This window comes from Micromys minutus, assembly GCF_963924665.1.
Source record: "Micromys minutus genome assembly, chromosome: 19".
Classification (NCBI taxonomy): domain Eukaryota; kingdom Metazoa; phylum Chordata; class Mammalia; order Rodentia; family Muridae; genus Micromys; species Micromys minutus.
The window spans coordinates 36,667,018-36,693,377 of NC_137954.1; the positions used below are offsets into that span (position 1 = coordinate 36,667,018).

The following is a 26,360-nucleotide window of genomic DNA, read 5'->3' on the forward strand; positions in this document are numbered from 1 at the left end:
ATTGCTGCTCTTTTTTTTCCTGCATATGACATCAGCTGGTTGATATTTACTCCCCTGTTAAAGTACAGGTGCTCAGAAGTCAGGAACTATGTTGGGGCTTGCTCACGTGTGTCTGCAGCATGGCGTTGGTGTCTGAGTCAGTGAAGAAGTCAGATGATCACTGGGAGATGGTTATTCATTGGTTCCTAACGTAAGAGACTTATTGACTGCAATGTTTCTAACTAATCAAGAATTTGTATGTGTGTGTGTGTGTGTGTGCGTGTGCGTGTGCGTGTGTGTGTGTGTGTGTGTGTGTGTGTGTGTGTGTGTGAGATGAATATAGCTTTGGAAGACAGAAATAACACCAAAGGAGTGGAACACTAGTTTTCCCACCTTTTGGAGACAGAAAGCCAGCATGCTAGGTAAATGCTTGAAGCTCTGTGAGGTCAGTGTTTTATAACACAATGAGTTGCAGACTTGTAACACAATTAGGAGCATTTCATGTCATTTGTGTTCAGTGTAAAAGACCTCCATCTTAGAGTGTGTATCTTCTAGCACCCATACCACAGGCATACTTTTTAAGGTATGGGAAACCTCAAACCTTTCTCGGGTCATGACATGAAGTATTTGCTTATTCTACACTGTTTGGAGTTCAGTAGCAAGGCACACAGAAATTAACCATGTGGGGGACATTGAGTGCAGGCTCCTGATGCACTTCATGCCAGACAAGAGCCTCATTCCTGGGCCCCCTGTCTGTGATGATCTAAAACAAGCAATGGCCTCTTTCTCTCACTTCCCATCCCCCTTCTTCTTCCCTTCTTCTCCTTTTCTCATGTAGGCCAGGCTGGCCTCACATGTACTATATAGCTAAATATGACTTTGAATCCTCCTCTGCCCCCATCTCTCTCTTTCCCATTCCCCCCCCCCCCCAGTTTGTGTGTGTTTTCTCTTTTCTCTATTTCTAGTTTTATCACTTTTCATCCTCTTTATATTCTATTCCCTGTAAGATGCCTTAAGGGTACCAATTCCTTCCATGATGTTAGCTGACTTTTACAGAGGACAAGCTTTAAAAGGGAAATACTTTTAAGGCTGAGAAAAGTATAGTAGGAAAAGAGGCATAATATTTAGACGTGTTCCAGTGCATCTTGGGTGATACTGAGCAGGTCAGGAGACTCTAGTTTAATTATCTGAATTCAATTAGTTGTTCATTCAAATATTATTTGCTTATTACTAGTAACAAATTGTGTCCTTGCTGGCTTCAAAGGACTCAGTTTGGGGAGGGTGACAAAAATCCTGATACTACCTGTGACCATGTCAATCCTGTGGGGAGATAGAGGAGGGCAGCTGTGCTTCCGAGTGGGAGTGGGAGATGAGCAGGGAGTGAGACAGCGAGGCAGGTGGGGAGGTTCCTCCCACAGGAGAAAGTTCTTTGTGCCTCCCATTGAGGTTTTCCTCACTTTTACCCACATAATGGGCTCAGCTTCTGGGCTCAGTTCTCACAGATCTGGAATGGTGGTCCTAAGGAAGAGGCTCTACCTCTATTAATCACACAAGGGGCAGACAATGTAACAGTTGACAAGAGAGGCCAGGCACCAGCCTCTCCAAGAAGCCTCTTTGTTGCCCCCAAGGAGACCAAATCAGGACTGCCTTGTGGAGTAACTTATGGTGGGAGTGTTCAGTATGGTCCTTCCGTGGGAGACATGTGGCTGCCATTAGACTAAGAGAATAACTAAGAGAATATCAATAATCAATATCAATATTGATAACAACTGTAAGTCCAGCATTTGGGAAACTGAGGCAGGAGGATTGTCTGAGGCCAGTGTTGGATATACAGGAAGTTCCTGGATGAACCCATTAATACAAAACAGCCAGCTCTGAAATCATAGGTCCACAGCCGAGAAAACTGGACTCAGGAAGTTGCACTTATGTCTTTGTGCACACGTGGATATCATGTAACAATAATAATAGTGGGAAACTAGAAGATCCGTTTGAGAGTGGTGGGGCTATGGGAGGAGCTGGAGGTAGAAAGAAAAGGGGAAAGTGTTGCGATTCCATTTTAATTAAAAATAGGTGTAAAACAACTTAAGCTAAGAAAATGTAGTTTTCTGGAACCTTACCTCCTACATCATTTGCTCTCTGATGGAGTGGTTCAGCAACGTGAATTTGAAAAAGAAAAAAAAAAAAACAAAATAAAATAAAAAAGGAGGTAACTTGCAAGCCTTCAGCTATTGGAGACTGAGTACCATAACTATAGAAAGTTGGATTGTTGTAGATCAAAGCAGTAGTATATTTGGCTATTTTAAACCTCTTAATAGTCATTGATTAATAGTCATTAATAGTCTGTGTCCCACCTAATGTCCTTGAAACTACCAGGTATGATATTTTAAAATGTTAGCTGAAGATTAGCTTCCACCATCCCAAGAGCTAAGTATTGCCTCGGATGGCATTCAAGGCCCAGAGCAGAGTCTCTCTTTTTCACTAAAACCTTGACAACCTGACATCTCCACCAAGGTATCTTAAAAATTCTTTGACTTATGTCTTTCTTTTGTTTTAACCATTCAAACTTTATGGGACATTCCCACACAGAATGTGTTTACTGGGGAAGCTCAAATCAGTGTGCCTGGGCAACAGCCATTTGTGTTTGTTTCCAGAATAAACCATCTCTTATTCCCTCTGAGCAGAGAGCTGTGGTCTCTGTCAAGACATGCAGCCTTATGGCACACCAAGGAGTTGACATGTTACCAAATGTGGTTACCAAAAGTGTCAAGGCTTCAGACTTTCTTCAGATGGAGGTCATTCATTCATTTCTTCAGTGGAGGTCATTCATTTCTTCAGTGGAGATCATTCAGCTCTCCACTGGCGGTCATACAGTTCTTCAATGTCCTTTACCTTGAAAGTGTGCGTGCGTGCTTGCTGACTGTGAGGATAGCACCAGACACAGGACTTACTTTTTCAGTCCTGCAACTTCATGAGAGGACATGGAGTGGAAGGGTTGGTAAACTATCTCACTACATCCTTTCCTTTGTCTTCCCAAAATATCAGTAGCAGATGGAGGGATGGGCGTAGGCCCTTTGAAATTCCATATTGAAGGCTGGAGTTAGCACACACACATGACTAGCTCAGCACAGACATCATTAATGGTTTGTTTGGAATTAATCCTCCTCCATCCCAGATGCCCCTGGAGGAGTACACGTTGATGCTAGCACACATTAACTACACTCAGCAACATGAGAATTGTCTGCACCCATACAACCAGGGAATGAGAGAAATGTGTAAGGGGTGATCACAAGTCCCAGAGACATCCCTTGATCAGAGGGCCAAGACTGAGCCCCAGAACGCCTAGCTGCCTTCGTTTCTTTTGCCTCTTGATTCTCTCTGTATAATCAGCTGGCTGGTGAGCTGGAAGGCAGAGCTTGGTGTTTTGATTTGGGGTGGGTGTTAATCCACTAACTTCTCAGATTTCCTGGTCTCTATGTAAAATGTAAGTTACAGACTACGTTCCTTTTTCTGCTCATTGGCATCTGTGGTGACAGGCAGAGTTACCAGATTGAGTATTGCTAATTTCAGGATGACACATGGCACTGCTGGACATTTTAAAGAGAAATAGATCGTCTGTGTTAAATATCTGGGGTAGTTCTCCCAGTCTTGGAACAGTGAGCTTAGTTTACTTTTCTTTCTAGCTATTGTATTTGAGGCCAGTGTTTCTTGTAACATGCACACCTGCTTTTCTTTTACATGTCTCTCACCTCTTGATGCTTATGCGTAAATTCTATACTTAAGCAAACCTCAGCTTTGTTTCATAAAAGGAATAATATTTAACCTAGGTTAGAAAACCAAGAATATAGGGCTTGTTAAAAAACAATAATCTTACCTATAACATACTAACCAAGAGCTGAAGTCACCACACATGCCTTAAAAAGCTAACAAAGAAAACCACACACACACACACACACACACACACACACACACACACACACACAAAACAACAAAACCCAAAAATTTTTGCTTGTTTTTTCTTTTGTTTTTTATTTTCATATTTCAAATTGTAGGCTTCTTCTGCTATTTTTTGACCCTTCAGGTCTTTGCTGCCTAGTTGCAGAGAGGGATAACTTGGCTCTTTTCTGTCCCATCCCCAATCTCACCTCTGTACAACTAAATTTATTGAATTCTTCATCCTTCCAGGACATCCAGTTTACAATTTTCTACAAATGTTCCATGGCCATGACGTGTGGTCTGTGATCCTGACTACATTGTCTACAGAATGGCACATGTCCTTTCATGGTTGTCACTAGAACTCTGACTCGCATTTACTTGTCTACTCTCTTAGTCAGGGTTCTATTGCTGGAAGGAGACATGATCACCACAGCAAATAACAGGAAGCATTTAATTGGGGTTTGTTTATTGTTCCAGAGGTTTAGTCCATTTTCATCACATCAAGGAGATGGTGGTACCTAGGCAGACATGGTGCCAGAGAAATAGCTAAGAGTTTTTAGTTCTACATCTGAAACTACAGCATCAGGAAGAGAGAGACACTAGGACAGGCTTGAGTTTTTGAAACCCTAGAGCCCACTATCAGAGACACACTTCTTCCAACAAGGCCACACCTACTTCAACAAGACCACGCCTCCTAAATCCTCTCAAGCAGTGCCACTCGCTAATGACCAAGCATTTAAGTTTATGACACTGTGGAGGCCATTCTTCTTCAACCACACATCTACCATCAGGGTACAAGACAGGACACACTTTCTTAATGACTTTAAAGGTAGAATTAGTTGGAGCCAGATAGCCTGCTCTGGCCAACAAGTTGAAGGCAGGAGAGTTTCTTCATGTATATAAGCCCTTCAGAGCCTTCTCTGTCTGGCCTTGCTTACCATTGAGCACAAGGTGATAGAGCACACAATAAGACAGTAAGCCTCAGATTCTTCTTCCCATAAAGTAGGTACTAATTTAAATTCTACAGGGCAGTATCATCACAAAATGCATGGCGTCCATCTTAAAGCAAACCAAAGATTATTTATTCTGAGGCCATTTTGAGTAACCATGGCCAGGGAACACAGATTTGGGTTACACTAAACTCTACGTTCCAATGTGGAGGCAGTTTCATGAAGTTTTTATAGTTTTATAGAACAAACAAAGTTCTAAATCAAGGCAAGTTTAAGATGAATTCAGGGTATACATACGTCAGAGAGGTGGCTACAACAAGATGGGGGAAGCTTCGGTTTTTTTTTTTTTGTTTGTTTGCTTTTGTTTTTGTTTTGTTTTTTTTTTTTAGACGTGAGATGTTATCTGATGTCATTCTTAGTTTCTAGATTGGGGGAAGCTAAGTCAAGAGATTCCAAAAGGTTTCTACTTATTAGACAGAGGTGGGCAAGGAATGGCCATTCCAGGGGCTAAAGCTACCCAGGCTGAGCTAATATTCCAATCTGTTTGCATGACTGAACTTTTAATCAGTTAGTTGTCTCTGCAAATATAGCTTCTTTTTAATTTCTCATTCATAGTGAGTTCCTCTCACAAGAATGGTAAGAGCTGGTGAAGGGACCCTCTCCATGAGGATGAGGCCAGATGTCTAGAAGTCAATAGGGAAGATGTAGGAAGCCATCTTGCTGACTCCAGTCCTCTACACAGCACTGAATGAATAGGTGGGATGGGAAACCCAACGTCTAGTTTTCATCTGGGGATTCATATCAAATGCTGTGGTTGTTTGAGTGAATATTTGGGAATATTTGGCTGGCTAAGGGAATATTTAGGATTTTGTTTATCTTCGGGTGCTGATGCAACCGGGCCTCCTCTAGATGCTCAAATTTAGAGTTCAGAAAACTAGAAAAAAAAATCATGCCCCAAATCAGCTAAAGAAATGGACAGGGAAGACCTAAACAAAAATAGAAAATAGGAAAACATTGGAGGAAGTCAGGACAGGAACTCAGCAGGGCTGGACCCTGGAGTCAGGAGCTGATACAGAGGTCATGGAGGGGTGCTGCTTACTGGCTTACTTCCCATGGTTTGCTCAGCCTGCTTTCTTAAAGAACCAAGAACCACCAGCCCAGGGATGGCACCACCTACCATGGGCCAGGCCCTCCCCCATTGACCAGTAACTGAGAAAATGCCTTACAGCTGGATCTCATGGAAGCATTTCCTCAACTGAGGCTCCTTTCTCTCTGATGACTCTAACTGTTGTCAAGTTGACACACAAGCCAGTAAAACTGACCCCTTGACATACAAACATTATTATTGACCCACAACCGTGTCTTATTCACCCCCAAGATCTCCCATTAAAAACACCAATAACTTTAAAAGTTCCACAGTCTTCACACATTCAAACACATCAACACCTCAATCTCCTTAAAATGTTCAATTTCTCTAAAAACCCAAAAACTCTTTTTAAAGTTTAAGGTCTTTTAGCTGTGGAGGTCTATTAGCGACCAAAATTAAGTCAAATACCTTCTTCAAGTGGGAAGAACCAGGGCTCAGTCACAAACTGAACCAAGCAGAACTAAATTCCAACAGTATAAATAGCCCAGGGTCCAAAGTCTAGGACCCACGCATGAGCTTCTGAGCACTCCGAAGGCTTGGGTCACTTCTGCAGCTCTGGCCTCTGGTGCACACACAGCTTGTCTTTCAGGCTCTGGCTGACTCCACTCCACTGCTGCTGCTGTTCTCGGTGGTCATCACACGGTGCTGGCAGCTCCCAAACAATGGGGCTTTCTGCTGCAACTGCTCAGCACCTTAACCAATAGCTTCTCATAGGCTCTCATGGTGGTGCCAAGCCTCAACTTCTTTGTATGAGCCTTTAAGGTCTTGGCCTTCAGTTGCCACTGAGGCTGCACCTTCACCACAGCCTCTCCTACATTCTCAGAATGCCAGTTCTCAGCTGCTCTCCATGATCCTTTTATATCTTCAAAACCAGGACCACCTGGATGGCCCTTACACATTGCCAAGTCCAGCCACAGCACAAGGTACAACCTTGGTCACTTCTGGGACACAGCTTTCTCAGAAAACACTTCCCAGAAGATTTCACCTCAGTGACGCTGGCCTCTCCTTGATCACCCTAACCAGCCTTAACTGTCCCAACAACGTAAAAGTTTCACTTCAGTAGTTCTGGTATCTTGTTAATCACATCTAATTTTTGGGCCTCAGCTAACCAGAACCACAGCATCTTAAATCAAAACACTAATGGCCCTGATAGAATCTTTAATTCCTTCTGAAAGTCACAAGCCAGGCCTCCATCTTCTACACTGTTCTCAACATTCTTATCTTTCAAGCTCCTACAGAACAGCCCACTGATGTCTCAACAATCAAAGGCTTTTCCAGCCCAAAGTTCCAAAGTTCTTCCACAAGCCTCCCCAGAACATGGTCAGGTCTGTCACTGGCACCAACTTCTCTTAGTTAGGGTTTCTATTACCTTAATGAAACACCATAACCAAAAAACAAGCTGGGGAGGAAAGGGTTTATTTGGTTTATATTTCCAGATCATAGTCCATCATTGGAGGAAGTTAGGAAAGGAACTCAGCAGGGCAGGAACCTAGAGGTAGGAGCTGAAACAGAGGCCATGGAGGGGCGCTGTTTACTGCCTTGCTTCCCATGGTTTGCTCACTGCTTTTTTAAAGAACCCAGGACCACCAGCCCTGGGATGACATCACCCACCATGATCACTGCCCCCCATTGATCACTAATTGAGAAAATGCCTTACAGCTATATCTCATGGAGGCATTTCCTTAACGGAAGCTCCTTCCGTCCTCTCTAATGACACATCAAACCAGCCAGGACAATGCCCAACCACCTATCATGAATAAAATGCAAATTGAAGACAATGTGAAGTTTACTTTGACATTTGTTAGGATGGCTATTATCCAGAGAAAAGAAAATAACAAGTGTTGGCTAGGGTTTGTGGACACCAGAACCTGTGAACAGTATTCACAGGGAGGTAAAATGATGTGGTTACTGTGTAAACAAACAGCAGAAAGTGTTGGCCAATTCTTCATTTTCTTAGGAACCAAGCTGTCTATGGTTCATCAGAATATATGGACGGAGGCAGGGGAATTGTGGAGGTATGAAGCTGTCCCTGTCAAGGGAGCCAGAAGCAGAAGAAGCTAAAGAGGAAGGAAGTGTTTTTTGGGGGTCCACCACCTTTGAGACACTTCCTTTGTGCAGGATCTGCTTCCTAAAGCAAATAGCATCTCCAAGGGTCTATGGTAGTGAGGCAGGGTGGTGGGATAGTGAGTAGCATTTCATACTCACGCCATAACACACGGGCAAAGTTCTCTGGCTGAGAATCTCTGTTCTGTATTAGCATTTCTCAGGCATAGATGTGGATCTGAATCACATGGTGGGGGGGAGGGTGGAGGTGGGTTGGGGGAGGTGTCTGTTAAATAAAGGCAGCTGGTCCTCTCTCTGGAGTCTCTCTTGGGTCCTTTGGGTGGGTCTGGAAAATGCACATTTTCAGCAAAGTCCTCGGTGGTACTAAAGCTGTCTGGGATCTTTGCCACTACACGATGGCCACTCCTATGGCACGACTGATGTTTCCAGAACCCAGAAATACTGAAATGAGGAGAGAAAGCAAACTCTCAGTTACAGCGCTCAGTTTAGAAATCATGATGCTGTAAGAAATCAGAAGGCAGCTGCGAAATGTGTGGTTTGGGGATCAGTTGAAGACTCCATTTTTACATTTGTTCTAAATTTAGTGATTCCCCAGGGCAAATCATATGATGTGGGGGGGGGGGGGCGGGCGAGAAAGAGGAAGCGACCTTGGGGAAAAGGAGGGTGATGCATCTTCATTTGTGATGCAGCCACAGTCCACTGGTTCTTGTTCAGTATGTTCCCAGGTACTCCTGTTACACGGTCTGTGGTGCACTTTATATAAATTTCCAGGAACGGTGTGCAAAAAGCTGTACAATGCTTTATATGCAGCCACCTAACTTTTAATACTTTGACGGAGTATTTGAGGGTAGAACAGTGGAAAGTCGCTGGGATGATCGTGGCACGCTTTTCTGCAGACTGGAGGAAGAACAAGAAGTCACCATTGCATGACCGTGACTAGATGGCTTATATTCAGTCTTCTGGGCTTACAAGATGTGACGGAATTCTGCAGGGGCATTTGAAAAGCCATTACTTTCTAGCTTCCATCAGAGCCCACCCTGCCCGCCCGGTGCTAACACTTAATTATGGCCAAGAGAATCTAAGAAATGCAGTGGTTCCCCCGTCCCTCACCCCAGCAAACGTCAAGCAAAATCAATAGCCCCGTATTGGCAACATGATGCTGTGGTCTCCTCTGCTCGTCTGCGATTGCTTTTATTACTGCAGTTCACTTAATGAGGACCAGAGCGTTTGGAGCCAGATGGTGACGTTAGTTCAATCTGGAAGACTCTAATGGAATCGAGTTCAAACCGGGTTAAAAGTGATGGAATTACAAATTCCAGTGGTCATTGTCTCCTGGTATTACGCTCTGGGTACTTGTTAGACACCAGAAGTTTGCACCAGCTTCCAGTGAAAGACCCAAAATACAGCTGAGTGAGACCTGGCGCGCTCATACTCTCAATCATTCAACACACACTTCATTGCACTCCGTATCAGATACGGCCATTGTGGTTTCTGAAGCATGGCCTCTGTGGTATACGGGAGGTGGCAGGCAAAGCTAAGCAGGCAGGCAAAACCCCTCTGCGAGTGTGCCGTCTCTTGGAAGGGAGAGCGCTGGCGTTGAGACACGGAGGGTGCAGGGTTTTGAGGACCTGGCTCAGGAATAGATGCATAACCACTTTCAAGTCACCATCTTGTTGAGTCCGAAATTATGTACCCTCCCCCAAAGGACGGAATGCAAAGGGAGAAGATAAACACCACACCAGGGAGACCCAAGCGTCTCTGAATGTCTCCTGCTATGGGCTAAAGTCCCTCGAGAGGTCCAAACTTCAAAAGTGGCCTCAGCCTGAAATTTTTCCACAGGAAAAGTCAGCAGTAAATATTGACACCAGAATCAATCATCTCTACCGAGGTCCCAGATTGCTCCAGCCAGCCAGGGCAGCTAGGTCACAGGTGACAAGGATAAGACAGCCACCCTCGGAAAGAGCTGCCATCCAGAAGCCTGTAGTAAGGCCATCTCCCTGGTTCTGGGTTAAGGTCCTCGGGATGGAGCAGGCAATGCTGAAGACGCTGGTCATGTTGGTGCTGGGCATGCAATGCTGGTGTGCCTCAGGTAAGGGACACATGCGGTGGTGCTGGGCACCTGCTCTAGGTGATCAGAGCCCTCTCGGTGCCTCTCCTCCTCTCACTGTGGCCTATGTGCTGTCCAGGTTTCCCGGTGTACGACTACAACCCATCCTCTCTACAGGAAGCTCTCAGCGCCTCCGTAGCAAAGGTGAACGGGCAATCCCTGAGTCCTTACCTGTTTCGGGCGACCCGGAGCTCCTTGAAGAGGGTAAGTAAATGGAGATACCTTCCCAAGCCTTTTTTTTTTTTAACCACCCCTGTCTTGCCTTCATTTATTGGTTGAGTAGGTTATTTTTATTTTTCTGTTTACAAAGATCACAACCTGTTCTCTTCCATGCTGCCTTTTGGACTGAGAAAAAATTTAATTACTTTTTTTTTTTTTTTTTTTTTTTTGTCCCAAGGCTCTCAAAGCTTCTTGGAACATCTGATTTTTCCCTCTGTGTTTTCATTCTGACCTTGGCTTCTCTGTGTGTGTGTTCTGGTTTGGGGTGAAGATCCCAGAGGTCCTGGTGATGCTGTTTGATTGGGAGGTGCTGCCTAGTAAGAAAGAGCCTCTCTTCCTACTCAGCAATGAGCTCTCAGTGTTTCACTGGCTTCTGAGCCAAAGAAACCCATCCGCTTTCATGGACTGATGGTGCTATTTCCAGATCACCGAGAGAACTCGGGAAAGTGACGTGATCTTGGGTTTGAAAACCTGAGGGGGAAATGCAGCAGGATCATAGAGAAGCCTTTCTCCTTCCTGCTCCCTGGGGAGTTTCACTGTCTTCTTATTGGCTTAACAGGGCTCAGAGGAAGGCAGGGACAGAACTGAGAAAGAAATAGGACAGACAAGCTCATGGGGAGAAGAGTGGAGCCATGGGGTCAGGTAGCCAGCAGCCACTACCTCCACACAGGGGCCACATGGCCACCCCTACTGGGTGCTCCCTTCTCCACCCTATTCTAGGCCACCACCTCTCACACTCAGCTTCTCCTCTCACACTCAGCTGCTCCTCTCACACTCAGCTGCTCCTCTCACACTCAGCTGCTCCTCTGCTACTCAATAGCACGGGCACTTCACTTTCCCTGCTTGCCTGCAGGTAGAACATGTCCCTTTGATCCCCCTTTTCAGACACTGGTTTCAAGTTTTCTTTTTCCAAATGCAAAGCAATTTCATTGCTTCAGATGCCTTTTCTAGCTGGGTTTTCTAGCTGGAAGCTGGTTGTGAAGGTGTGGGCTGTGAGCTGCCGGGTCCCACCCAGTACCGACTGTCAAGTTTCACGCTACACACTCTAGTGGAGAGGCACTTGGAGGCAGGCGTAGGCAGCTGCTAGCCAAAGGCCAAGCCACTTCTGGAAGCAAGCTGCATCAGAATGAAGCTGCCTCTTCCTCCCACCCTGCTTGTGTTAGCACCCCAGGCCACATTCCGTTGGCACCGAATGCACTCTTCTTAGAATGTTGGAGAACCCACAGCTTCTTGCCAAACTCGCAGGTCAACAGTTTAAATTCATTTGCAACTTAGCTATTGCTCACTACAGAGCAAAACCGTTCATTAAGTAGGAGCACAAGGACAGATCCAGAGAGAAGTAACCTGGGACACGGTATCCGACCGAATGGAACAGCGAGGCAGGAATGTGTGGAGGGCGTCTTTTGGCCGCTTGTGGTCCAGTGGGAGGAGAGACGATTGACAGAAAGACAGCATTTGTAATTTGAAGAGAGGCAGGATGTAAGGTTCTGGGACTCTGGCCCTCCATCCAGCCTGATCGTGGGAAGAATTACATGAGTTCGAGAGAGAACGCTAAGGGTCTGGTCAATGACAGTGGGAAACAGAAATTGCTGTGGGTGGAAAGAAGCCTGGGTTGGCGAGGAGTCACGCTGTAATGACTTCCAGGACTGACAAGACATTTGTCTGACGTGCCCCATCTCTCCAAGATTCCAGGCAATGGGCTCTCCCTCCTCACACTTCTCTGGCAATACCAGCCACGGGGACACTGGGCTCTGCTTTTCCTCAGACAATAAGCCTTCAACCTGAGTCTCTGTTTACATGTTTCCTCTTCTGGAAGGTTCCACTGAGTCTTTTATAACTTAGCTACTTCCTCCCTTCTCTCCCATTACCTCTTGCTTGCTGTTCTTCTTCAGCACGAACTACCCAAATGGTCTCCTTTAACTTTCTTGCAAGCATCTATAGGGAAGTACCCACTCTGGAATCACAGATGCCTTGTGTCTTTTTAGCTCTGTCTCAGGTGCCCAGTGCACAGGGAAAGGCTTGGTATATCACAACATCCCAAGTCCTCAGACCACCCAGGTTTTTCAGGAAGTTTGAAAGGTTTCCCAGGATGCTACTGTTGGTGGAAAGAATTAAAAGTTGATGTAGAATTCAGTCATAGGTCAACATGCTCAACCAGGAGATGGCCTGTTTCTTGTTTACTTATTTTAGGATTTGGTAGACATGTATGGTGCCTTCTCTTAGGAAATGCCATTACTAGTTTAGAAGGTACAAATAATACTTGGTGACTAGGTGAGCTCACAAGTATGGGTGCTGAGTGTCCAGAAGGAATTGTTGCTGTAAATCTTTAAAAGCAATATTGGCATTGGTGTGAAGTCATACAGTCTGCCCTCCTTCCTGCTTCCTTCCTCCCTCTCTTCCTTCCTTCCTGCTTTCTTCCTCCCTCTCTTCCTTCCTTCCTGCTTTCTTCCTCCCTCTCTTCCTTCCTTCCTGTTTCTTTCCTTCCTGCTTTCTTCCTCCCCCTCTTCCTTCCTTCCTGCTTCCTTCCTCCCAGATCTCCCCCCACCTCTCTCTCTCTCTCTCTCTCTCTCTCTCTCTCTCTCTCTCTCTCTCTCTCTCTCTCTTAGGTTGGCCTCAAGCTAGGAACCTCCTGGCTTATCCTTCTGAGTGCTGGGATTGGAGGTGTGCCTGCCACACTCTGCTTCTTTGGTGGTTCCAGGTTTTCAGGGTTGCATGTCTTTTTTCAGTGAGCGCACACCACTGCACAGGTGACAAGACAGCATACAGCCTTTCCAGTGAGTAGGTGATCCTGTCTATGGTTTCTTATTGGGCAGGAAAAAAAGTCGTATCTACTACCATGAAACTCAGACATGGGTCTAATGAGAATCCCTGCTTTGCTTTTGTGAAGGTCAGCGTCCTGGATGAAGACACATTGGTCATGATCTTAGAGTTCCATGTTCAGGAAACTACGTGCCTGAGAGATACCAGTGATTCCTCCACCTGTGCTTTCCAAAGGGGCTACTCTGTGGTATGTGACCCAGAAAAAAATGCAAAGGAGAACCTCACTACTTCCATGACCAGAAAGAAATGCAAGGGAGAACCCCAGTACTTCCATGACCATGAGCAGACCAAGTGTCACCAAAGGGGCCATTGCCTGTCTGCCATTGAGGCACACACTGGCTTACCAGGGCATTTTCTGGCCTGGGCTGTGTGCTCTGGAACATAGGGAGTAAGATCTTGCTCTGTGGGATCTGCAGTCTTTGGAGATACTGGTCAGCTCTTTAACCCTTACTGCACCAGTGTCCTATTCTAAGCACAGACAAAATCTCCACTAAATAGCATATTATTCTCATGAGGATGAATGGTTTGCATCAGGCATGGTGAGTGCAATGAGGCCGAGAGCGAAGAAAAACCCCAACACATATGAGACACTGTTGGAAATGAATGCAAAGTGTGAGCCTAGCGTTGGTACACTGTCCAGGATTGAGTATGCCCACAGTGTGTCTGTTTCCCCTTCTCCATTTGGGTCACATGATATGTCACATAATGCATTCCCCATGACCAGACTAGTAGGGTGTTGTGGTGACAGGACCCTCTTTGATCAGAACGAAGCCATCAGTCCAGACCCCAAATGTTTTCAGTCAAATGAATGGCTTTCTGAGGTCCCATTACAGAGGGAATGATTGTGTTATTTCTCTCATGAAATTTCAACCTGATTCTGTTTTGCAGAGGATGTCACATGCACATACTTCTAACCAAATCTTAGGGTCAAATGATTTATCTGTGTGTACACACACACACACACACACACACACACACACACACGCTCTATCTGTATATATAGGTATGTGCATTTATGTACCATATAGTCAAATATATGGCATCTTTACTACTTGTCTTTGTTAAAGCAAGAATGAATTCCAAACAACCCTTTGTACTTACAAGGAAAGGCAGGCTTTTCTCGGAGGAAAAAAAACCTTTCTTGTTGTTGTTTAGTTCTGCAGAGTGGTCACTTTGGAAAACTGAACCACCTCTGTGAATCCCTCCCTTCTGCCTTGTTTTGCAAGCCCTGCGGTTTATTGTCCAGAGGTTAACCTCTCCCACAGGGTGCTGAAGAAGCAACTCATAACTCTGTCTTTTCTAGCCAACCGCTGCTTGCAGGAGCACTGTGCAGATGTCCAAGGGACAGGTGAAAGACGTGTGGGCTCATTGCCGCTGGGCGTCCACATCTGAGTCCAACAGCAGTGAGGAGGTACGATGGGGCCCTGTCTCCTTCTAGCTGTGTCTGGGGGTGGTCTGTGTGAGCTGAGCTATTTGATAAGACAACTGGAATACCATTCAGACGCCGGTCAGCAGACAGAATTCTGCTCACACAGCTGGATTCCCCCTTGAACAGCTACAGGCTCATTTCCCATAATTTTTACTTCTTCCCACTGCCTCCTCCCACCCGAACCCCTGCAAATCCAAAACACAGCAACAGAGCTCTCACGTCGATGGGAATAAGAAATAGTTCATTTTGGAGCTAATTCTGAGTGACCGTGGCCGGAGAACATAGATTCCGATGACCCCACATGCTATGTCCCTGAGTGATAGCTTGCCGTTAATTTCATGTTTTCATAGGAACAAAACAATTAGAGTGCGAAATCAAGGCATTTTCAAATACATTTGTAGAAATCGCGTGTAAGCAGGAAACAGCAAAGTGAGAAACAGCTGCCTGCCATAGAGGTATCTGAGGTTACTTTTAGCTTTGGGGATGTTGGGAGCTAGGGATCTGTACATTCCCAAATGTACTTGACTTGATGATTATGACGTTCAGTTATACATAGAGGTGGGTGGTAAAGGACTGTCAGGGGCTAAGAGACCCCAGGAAATTTGATTCAAGGCTGAGACTTTCTAGTTCTCTACAATCACCATACTTTAAACAGTCTGTCAGTGTACTGGTGAGGGCTAACTAGCGCTGCGGTTCTCAACCTGTGGGTCACGACCTCTTTCACAGGGATCACCTAAGACCACTAGAAAACATAAGTATTTACGTTTATGATCCACAGCAGTAACAAAAATTACAGTTATGAGGTAGCAACAGAAATAATTTTATGGTCAGGGGTCACCACAGCATGAAGAACTGTGTTAAAGAGTTGCAGCAGTAGGAAGGTTGAGAACCACTGCTCTTGGGGAACAGGACTGATAGAATTAATCTCTGTCTGTCTGTCTGTCTGTCTGTCTCTCTGTCTGTCCTCCCTTCTCTCTTTCTCTCCCTTCCTCCCTTTAACCATCTCATCCCCCCCATCCCTGGCCCCCATCTCTCTGTCTCTGTTTAAAACTCTTTATTAGATACGCACTCTAGGTCGGGATACTTGACCTTCATTGAACCCCCCTGATCTGCAACTTCTTCACCTGTTAGATGCCGAATCCTGAAGACACTCACTATTAACAGAAGTTTTAGGGCAAAGGCCTGGGCTCTAGTCCCAATGGCTAGGTGAGCAACCCATTCCAATAAGCTAGCTAAAATAGTGAAAAACAGAGATTGATTTGATGGAGCCACACTGGGAAGAGCAACAGACAAAAGGGTCCAGTGCCCACATTCCCCCCAAGTCCATCTTTTGAGTCTAGACCTGAGTCTTAGATTTAGAGAAAAAAAATGGGTGAGGAGGTTTGAGGTATGTGCTAGTAAACAATTCTTATCCTTGAGTTCCCATCATTATTTCATTCCTAATCAAACTATGTGCTCTGCCACTGAGCTGCCTCCTTAGCCCCTAACATAATGTTTGCTTTCTTTCTTTTTTAAGCAATGCCGCTAAAGCTACAATTCCCATGCCATACAATCTCCCTTGTACACATGTACAGTTCCTAGGGTTGGGGTATGTTTGCTTGGTGGTGGTCAAGTTGTTACCACGAGGAGGCTCCTGAGATGAACCCTTCTTTAGACTACATTCTCTCATCCCTAGCGAATACAGATCTGTTCTCTGCATTCTCAGTGTCTTCCACCCAGATCACTTCACATAAATAACCCCATATGACATGTGCCCATTTGTGACTAGCTTAAGTCACTTTGCTGGATATTTTGAAGTCTTGTGCATGCTGTAGAATGATAAACAAGTTTGGGTGTAATATGGGAAAGGGTACAGAGGTTCCTCATTCCTTTTTATTGGGAAATAGTTTCTCATTGTGTGCATATGCTATATATGATTTATCTGTGCACTAGCTAGCCAACATGGGAGATGCTTATACACCTTGGTTATTATCAACAATGGTGTTGGGAGCATTCATGCTACAAGTTTCTGGGGACACATAGTTTTAATCCTGTTGGGAATGGAGTTGCTAAGTGTACAGTAACTCTTAACTCAGGATTTTGCAGCACTCCCAATCTAGGTCCCATATCAGCTGCTCTATTTTACATTCTTGGCAGCAAGTGTGAAACTACCTGCCTACTTGCTGCCTGCCTGCAATGTCTGCCTGCCCTCCTTCCTTTTCTCTTTCTCTTGTTCTCTCTTCTTTCTTTCTTTCTTTCTTTCTTTCTTTCTTTCTTCATCCATTCATTCCCTCCTTTCTCTCCTTCTTTCTTTCCTTCTCTTTTCTCCCCTTTTTCTTCAGGCAGGATTTTGCTAATATAATCCAGGATGACTTTAGTATGTAGCCCAAGTTGGCCTTTAACCATGTGGTTTTCTGCCCTTCCTTTCTCTCTCTCTTTCCTTCTTTCTTTTCTTGCTTGCTTGTTTCTGTTCATTCTTTTCCTTGTAGGGAGGGCAAGGTCTCATCTTACATCCCAGGCTTTTCTTGAACTCACGGCCACCCCATCTCTACCACTAGACTGCTTGGATTCAGGTCTACACCATTGCACCTGTTTTCTGTGTGGTATCATCCTTGTAGAATATTTTAATTAGTTAATTTGTTTGTTTATTTTATGTGAATTGGTATTTTGTCTGCGTGCATATCTGTTTACAACATGTATGCCTGGAGCCTCAGGAAGCCAGATTGTAGCTCCAGATGGTTTTAAGCAGCCATGTGGATGCTGGGAAGTGAACTTGGGTTCTCTGGAGGAGCACAGAACTCTTAACACTGGCCATTTCTCCAGCCTCTTTATGTCTATCTGCTTTCTTGAATATTCATATTAGATACCATTGAGTTATCCTCGTTTCTCTGAATGAAGTATACATGACCTTCCATGTAGCATTTCCAGCTTTCTTTTTCACCCTGATGCTTAAATTTCTTTAGATGATTTTTGGGGACATGGCAAGATCCCACAGACGAAGAAATGATTACCTACTTGGTAAGTTGATCTCTGTTACCTTAATATTATTTAATTTTCCTTCATACAACTTCCTAACACAGTCCTCTGGGACTCACTTAAAGCTAGATAAGTCTAGTTTTTCTACAGATAACCTTTGAACAATTACAGTCATTCCAGAAAAGCAAATACCTGGCTTCATTTTGTCCTTCTCTTATCTCGTTGGGTAGTGATGCAACCATTCACTGATGTATTTCTACATATAGGGTCACATTCAGTGGTCAGACATGTCTGCAGGTCAGGAGGGAGGGTCACGTCAGTTTCTCCAGCCTACTCTGTTTCTATCGCTGGGATAAAACACCACAACCAAAAGCAGCTTGGGAGGAAAGGACTTATTTGGCTTTCATATCTCATCTTCCATCCATCCTGATGGGAACCCCAGGTAGGAACCTGGAGGCAGGAACTGAAGTCGAGGCTATGGATGAGTGCTGCTTACTGGCTTGCTCTCTAGAGCTTGCTTAGCCTGGTTTCTAAGGCCACCCAGGACCACTTGCCCAGGTATAGCAGCACCCACAGTGGTCTGAGCCCTCCCACTTCAATCCTCAGTTGAGGAAATGTCCCACAGACTTGTTTAGGGGCAGTTAGCAAAGGTTCTTTCTTCTCAGATGACATAACTTATGGGAAGTTGGCAACAAAACAAAACAAATGAACAACCCCCACCCAACTTAAACATACTTGTTCTCCCTTTCATGCACCATCCAAGTTGTAGGCTTCAGTGTGTGGTTGTGCCCCTAGTCAGAGTGGACTCAGTGGTCTCATGTGATTGGCACTCACAGCACTGCCTCTCATGGTGTCTTAGTCGGAGTTTCTATTCCTGCACACAACTTCATGACCAAGAAGCATGTTGAGGAGGAAAGGGTTTATTCAGCTTACACTTTCCACATTGCTGTTCATCACCAGAGGAAGTCAGGACTAGAACTCAAGGAAGCAGGAGCTGATGCAGAGGCCATGGAGGGATGTTACTTACTGACTTGCTTCCCCTGGCTTGCTCAGCCTGCTTTTTTATAGAACCCAGGTCTACCAGCCCAGGGATGGCACCACCCACAATGGGCTGGGCCCTCCCCCCTTGATCTCTGGTTAAGAAAACGCCTTACAGCTGGATCTCATGGAGGCATTTCCTCAACTGAGGCTCCTTCTCTGTGATAACTCCAGCTTGTGTCAAGTTGACACAAAACCATCCCATATACATGGTGTGTCTCTGTTGGATGATAAAAGGGTCTTCATTTCCCCTCCCATGTACAATGTTTAACTGTACACGCCATCTATGTGCTACCATTTAGAAGTCATTTTTTAATGTTTCTGGTGAGTTTTCATATTGGTGTTAATGTCAGAAAAACACTGCTGTCCTGCGCTGCTCCTCTGTTTAAGGAGACCTGTGCCTTCGGTTCTGTCATTGAGGAGCTCTCTGAAGTGGGAGGAGGGGCCTGGCCTGACCACTGTTAATGTGTTACAGGTTTTCTTCCTGATGAATCCGAAACTGAACCGTTCCACGACCGGTCAGTTGGTGAGTGGTCTGTTTTCTTCTGTAAGATGCTACTCACTGGAAGCCTTGCTGAGCAGCAGGGTCCACACCAAAGTCATTGCACAGGGGACAGATGGTGAACTGGGAAACCATTTCAACAAACAAGAATTCGGGTGCTTATACTTGTTTTGTAAGTCAGGGAGAGGTTAACTCGGAGGCCCCTGCTCACGGAAGTTACCGGAAATCAGATGTGAAGTCAGCCTAGGAAGCCACCATTCGGCATTTCTTCTTGTCCCACCTAGGGCATTTTCTGGGCAGCCTTTCCTCTGACTGTCTCCCTCCTTTGCCAGACTTGTCCAGACTTCTCACTAAATGGAAGAGACTGGGATTTTAGTCCCTTGCCTGGATAGTCAGTTTCCTTATTCAGTCTCCTGGGTGGCTCTGCACACCCTGTTTTCTCCACTTTTCCCCAGAAGAGCTGAGTATTGGAAACACTTGGTTAAATTAGCAAATACAGAGTGCATACCCACATTCGCTGCCTACCAAGGCTTCTTACTTTGGCCCTCACTGTCAGGCTGTGGCTGCACTGTCTTCTCCCTGACTCCCTGCAGGCTTCTGTAAGGTATCTCTATCCTTTCCTATTCAATGGTCCAAACGTCTCTGCCCGCTGTCAAGGGCAAAGTCAGTTTTCCCCTTAAGAGGGCCCTAAACTTGTACACCTGGATTCCCCCATCATTGTCTGAGTTGTAGGGTCCCGTGTGTGGCAATGTGCACTTGGGACAGTCAGGCCTCAGTCACAACTCTGTAGGCAGGGTGAATCCTGTTGACCCCAGCCATGTGACTAGGACAGAGATCAGGACTTTGAACCTGTCTGTCCTCCACACCTGTGCATTCTCTACACTGTTTTCTAGCATTTCGACATCCACCATGTCCAAATCCCTGCCACAATAATGACACTGATACTCACACATTAGGGAGCTCTGGGTCTCGACTTCGTGCTCCAGTTGTCCTGTGTGTCAGGAACTAAACATGAAACTTAAGTTTTTAAACTCCACTCCCAGCACACACACACACATACACACACACACACACACACACACATACACTCATACACACACACACTCACACACACTCACACACACACTCATACACACACACACACACTCTTTGGGAGAACACATGAATGGCATAGACATCACTGATGCTGACATGTTCTTTGGGACAATTCTTTCAGAGCTGTTTTCAGAATCCACGGCCTAGTCCTTGAATGTCTGTGACTGCTATATCTTGGGTTTTGGTTCTGGAAATGGCCAAACACAGGAATTAAATTGACAATTTAGATTGATAACCTACATGGAGGCTTTACTCCCCATTGATACATACCAACACATTCCCGAATTCAGCATCTTTGACAGCAAGCTGTTACTATCTTGTAGTTTCTGGGGTTAAGAACACAGGATCAACTGAGCTAGGTGTCTCTGTACCACAGTATGAAGGGGTGGAAAGGCTGTTGATTGTAACTTTTAGCTGATATTGACTGGGGCCAGAGGATTGACATTCAAGTTCCTGACTTGGTTGTTAGAAGGTTTCAGGTTCCCGTGGGCTTTGTGCTGAAATTAGTTTTTTTACTACATGGGTATCTTGACAGGGATGTGTGAATGTCCATAAAATATGTCAGATTTCCCCAGGGATGGCAGAGAGAGACAGAGAGAGAGAGAGAGAGAGAGAGAGAGAGAGAGAGACAGAGACAGAGACAGAGACAGAGACACAGAGAGAGACAGAGAGAGCGAGAGCGAGAGAGAGAGAGAGAGAGAGAGAGCGACTCAGCAACAGAAAGAGACAGAGACAAAGAGACCAAGAAACAGAAAGAGATAGAGATATAGTTAGAAGACACTCATGCACACACAGAAAGACAGACAGACATATGCACATGGAGAGACAGAAAGAGACAGACAAGAAGAAAACACACAGAGAAACTGAAAGAGACAGAGACATAGTTAAAAGAGGAGAGAGGGGGGGGGGAATACAGTTTAGATGTAAATTCATGTGATTAGCCCTCTTGTGTATGTCAGAAAGCATCTCTAAGCCACCACTTCATAACATTGGGACTTGGAGCATCATTAATGCAGATGTACAGCTATCTCTGAGAAGCCTCTAAACATGATGATTTAATTTAATTCCACAAATGTGTGTGACAAGCATGGGGCAGTTTACTCCGATGACTGAAAGAGAAATGTGACAGTTCCCGTCCTTGAGGGCTTATAGTTGAGGCTGAGAGTATGACAAGGGCTACAGAGTGAGAAGCCAGCTCTGGGTACCACTGTGACGTGAGAGGGCCGGAGGCTTGCTGAGGAAGACAGGAGACGGTGCCTCGGGTGTTTTGTGGGCGGTAAGGACTCAGGTTGTATTTGGCTTGGTCTCATCAATTTGTGCCTGACAGAGTCTGCTTCTCCCTTCCATCTTCAGAGATCATGAGAAGGGGACATCCTCCTGCCCACAGTAGATTCCTGAACCTCCATCGCAGACCAAGAATAAATTCTGGCTTTGAGTGACATCCTGGAGGTAAGGGACAACACATAACAACTTTTAAATTCAGAAGGGACTTAGGAAAAGTGCCATGGCATCCTTCCCAGGCTCCTCAGTGCCCACTGCATCTTTCCACTGCCTCCTGCCTCCTCCAGGCACTGTATGTTCATCTCGTGGTCCCCATCTTTCCTCTGCAGCCTCTGCTGTTGCTGACATGATCAAGTTTCTCTACTTTCCAAGCCACAAAGAGAATAAATACCCCTGTTTTCCTTAGCCTCCTCCCCAAATGCTGCACTCCTGCCGTCCCTCCCAGAAGGCTCCGAGACATTTTTCATAGAGTCCTCTTTGACTTTTCTCTGTCGTTTCAACACTGGTGGCCACTTATACTCCTCCAGCCAGCTCTTTCTCCCCTCCATCGATTACTCTGCCATCTCTTCCTCTTCCCTGACCATCACTGTCATTGATGCGTGGCCTATCTTCAAATGGGTCACACACTCCCAAGATCTGGTTCCTTATGTCAACACCCTGCTAGGGGCATTGACCATGGCTGGAATGTGAGATCTGTAAGTTTGGCTAGCTTCCTTTCTTAGCTGATGTCGTTGCTACCCACCTAATTTTCTCAACGTATAGATCTGGGGAGCGTCACTGAACCTTCTCAGTCCTTCCTTGGCTCTTGGCATCTGTGGGGTGTGGGACTGTTTGTTGTATTTTCGGATTTATCTAATACCAGCCAGCCATTTCCTTCCCTCCCTACTAATGAACTGAATGCATTCTGGCCTGGGCCCCTCATCCCACACTGCCTGTCTTGTCTGCTGCCCTTGTTTATTCTTGAAAGATGAGAAGACCTTGATCCTTCACTGGTGACCTCTGACTTCACTTGTGGGCTAAACCAGAGCTGTGCAAAATCCAGACACAGAGCAAAGCAGAATAATGGATTGCACCCTCTCCCCCAGAAGAGGGGGAAGGGTAGACTGAGCCCTGAGCTCACTCAGCATGGTGGAGTCCTGTTACCGTAAATATTAGAAAGGCGGGGCACCTAGTTCTCACATGTTCTGCTCCATGCTTTTTAGTTCTCTCTGACCCAGTGCGTACCACTCCGCTGCCAGCCCTGGACAGTTCCCTTGGTGGGTTGTCCCTGTGCCAGTTCCAGTCATCCCAACTCTGTGGCGGGCTTGGTGCGTCCGCCACCACACCCTCTCTTGAACTCAATTAAGTCGCCATAGGAAAGAACACAGCCACACAATACTTCTGATCCAATGGATAAGATATCATTTGCCCATGTAGACAGCACAAAATCCTGTGCAAACCCATCCCTTTAAAATATGCATAACAACCTGTAGCTATACAGAGATGCTCAGAGAGAATATCTGCGTCTTCCTTCATCTCCCCACCCCCACTCACTTTTCTTCTTCCTCTTTCTAAAACGTTCCTTCTCATCCAGTGGAGGGTTTGTGCCTGCCCTCTTTTAATTTCAACTACAGACTCCCAGCACTACACACATTCCAGTATTCTGAGAACTCCAAAGGAACTCCATGAAAGAGATACCTCAGGGGAAACGTAAGATACAGTGACAGGAGCTGGAGTGGCAGTTCAGCAGCTAAGAGGGCTTGCTGCTCTTGCAGACGACCTGGGTTTGACTCCCAGAACCCACATGGTGGTCCACAACCAAATGTAACTTCAGTTCCGGGGGATCTAGCACCCTCTTCTGACCCCTGTGAGCACCAGGCACACATGTGGTACACATACACACATGAAGACATTCACAATAGAGTAAATAAATCTTAAAAAATTTCAATTTTATTTACAATGCAATTACAGGTGTGGATTCAGGGCATTGATGTTTACAGCACACACACACACACACACACACACACACACACACACACTACTAATGAAGCCTCAGCATTCATGTACTTTACATATTTAAAGAAAGCATTTGTTTCTTTTATGTGTATGAGTGTTGGCCTGTGCATGTCTGGGGCCTTCCTGTGCTGGGAACAGAACCTTGGTTTTCTGCAAGAGCAGCAACTGCTGAGTTATGTCTGGAGCTCTTTGTATGCTTTATAGTGTAAACAGCACTATGTGCTTTCCGATACGTTCACAGCAGAGCTCACGGCAGTCTTCCTGCTTCAACTCTGTGCACACCTCTAGCTTTGTCCTTCCCAAACCCACCCATGAATTCAGCTCCCAGCCTCTGAATTCCTTAAAACTCCAAAAGCCATTCCAGGCCAGACTGGTGATGGATGTTAATTCTGTCGGGGTCCACTCAGATCACCTGCCCACCTTGCTGGAGAGGACTCTGAGGTCTGAGAACTGGGACGTGCTAAGGGGAGCTCAGTGCAGACAGCCGGCCAAAGATCAGTGATTCATTAGTTCTGGGATGCCCTCCCCCGACAGGGACACAAAAATTTGTCTCAAACTAATCTCAAATTGAGTTGGCAAAAGGTAAGTATATTAATATATTCCCAGACACACTGAAAACATTTAGGACAAGGGTTTTCTCTTCTGACATGGCTAGATCCTGGAGCTCACAACTAAGTACTGAAAATTTTCACCCATCCTCAGTTTCCCTCTGTGGCTGTCCTTTTAACTCCTGTGACCTCACGTCCTTTTGTTTGGAACCTAGAAGGAAAGGGCCTCATCCACTAATGTCAACAAACCTCAGAACACACAGCCATCTTCAGTTCCAGGGCATCGAGTACCCTCTTCTGGTCTCTGAGGGCACTAAACACGTGCACATGCGCACATGCAATCAAACACTCACAGGCTCGTTGAGAGTGGAATCCAGGGAGCTTCCTGCTACCTTCATCCCAGGGCCCTGTGTTCAGCCCATGACACCGGGCACATCTGTGCTCAGTGCATTTCTTTTGAGCTGGGATCTTTCACTTTGGATTTCTGGGATACACTTTCCTGAAAGGCAGCTGAGCATGGCGTACTTAATTTTAACAACTTAATTTGAAACAAGTCAACTGACATTTTACTAAAATGGAGAGAAAAATCCACTGTGGGTGAAAGATGCAAGGGACATCTTATTTTTTTTTTAATCTAAAAATAAAAACCAATTTCCTGCTGAGATCGAGAAACTTGTCATTTTGAAGAAAGAAACTCATTGTATTCTTTACGTACATGCAAAAACTTGCCCTTTGCCCTGGAGAGCATCTGGAGAAGGCTGGGGTGTGCGAACAGAATTGTCAGTAGATGAGCGTGCTTTTCCTATTAATGATATGATTCCATCAAGTGTGCATGCGTGTATGTGTGTGTCGCAATAGAGTGGGATCATCTAACATCTGCAGAGAAACGGATCACCCAACGCACATGTCTTCAAAAGCAACACAGACTGGAGGCCAAGTGGAGCAGCCTTGGTCTGTTCATCGATTGGTGCTATTTTCCCGGTTACATCTCTGCCTTGTGTGACCTTTAGCAGGGCAGGTTTTGAAACAGCCTACCGTGTTGCCTAGAATCAGCCACACTGTGGTCCTACTGAGGCAGCCCCAGTGTGCTCTGGGCTCAGCTGGTCTCTTTCTGAACCTGTGCCACTGTACCACAGGCATCTAGCCCTGAGAGCCGGACTCAGCACCTACAAGGCTGTTTGGGATTTTTTGTTTGTTTGTTTTGTTGTTTTTTATTTGTTTATTTTTCTTCCCATTGGACCACAGACTCTGCAGATGTTGTAGCTGGCTACTGTTACTGTTTTACTTCGATGACTAGTGAAGATATCCTGAATGTCTATAGAAAATTACTTATAAGAACACCCCCTTAATTTCATTAAATAATCAGGACAGGAGGAGGGGCTGGTTGACCATTAGTGTGATGGCAATTTTTAAAATGCTCATCCCATTTTTTCCATTTTATCAGGCTTAGTCCCTGGATTAAAATAGAAACTGAGCAAGTGTGTCTATAATCTAATAAATACTGTTCTAGTCTTCTCTAAGGTTGCCAGAAATGATTTAGTACTAGAGAGTAAAATGCAGTACTTAGTAAAAGGGCCATAGTGTTGTCAGTGGGACTTGAAAATACATAGTTTGGAAAACCAGGGCCCAATCCCCATGTTAGAAAGGGTCTGCTTGAGAGCCTCCTCTTTCTTCATCGTTGAAGCCAGGACAGTTTTGCCTTGGCAACTGTGGTGTGGCCGGAAGAATCTAAGCTGGGCATTTTCCTTTCTGATGTCCTGTGGCTGGCGTTGGGATTGCCAGCTGTATCAGAGGCAGGTCTTATGGTGGTTTGGGTCCATAAGCCAATGACAAAAAAGATCACTGCTATGATTTTCCTACATGTTCGTTCAGCCAGTGTTGTTTAAATGTCCTCTCTGCACCCAGGGAGATCATGACTCACAAGTATGATTATTCATACCCATTGCCTTATGTCAATCACATCATAACATATCATATCATACAATATCATATCATATCACATCATATCAGTATCATATCACATCATAACATACCATCTATACCATACCAAATTATGTTATATCATACAATACCACTCCATACCATACCATATCATATATCATATCATCTGTTTCTTAGAGGAGACCAGGAGCTCAGAGAGGTCCTACTCATAGAGGTGGCATTGGGATTGAGGTTTATCTTCTCATGTCTGCTTCCTACACCTCTGTTTTCCTCTTGTGATACATCTCTACATGAAACTTCAGTGTTTGAGATACATTTGTCATGTTCTGAGTAGTACTATATGTATTTTTGCCAAGT

The 26,360-nt window shown here is 45.3% G+C and overlaps 1 protein-coding gene across 1 annotated transcript; it reads left to right on the plus strand.

Annotated features, from left to right (window-relative positions):
• Positions 1-10,095: 10,095 nt before the first annotated feature.
• On the plus strand, positions 10,096-21,677 carry SPP2 (secreted phosphoprotein 2; the record flags this gene model as incomplete). Its single annotated transcript, XM_080933366.1, has 7 exons — positions 10,096-10,162; positions 10,260-10,384; positions 13,287-13,406; positions 14,523-14,630; positions 17,591-17,645; positions 19,117-19,167; positions 21,592-21,677. The coding sequence occupies 7 exons, from the start codon at positions 10,096-10,098 to the stop codon at positions 21,675-21,677; spliced, it is 612 nt and encodes a 203-aa protein (XP_080789492.1).
• Positions 21,678-26,360: the final 4,683 nt, after the last annotated feature.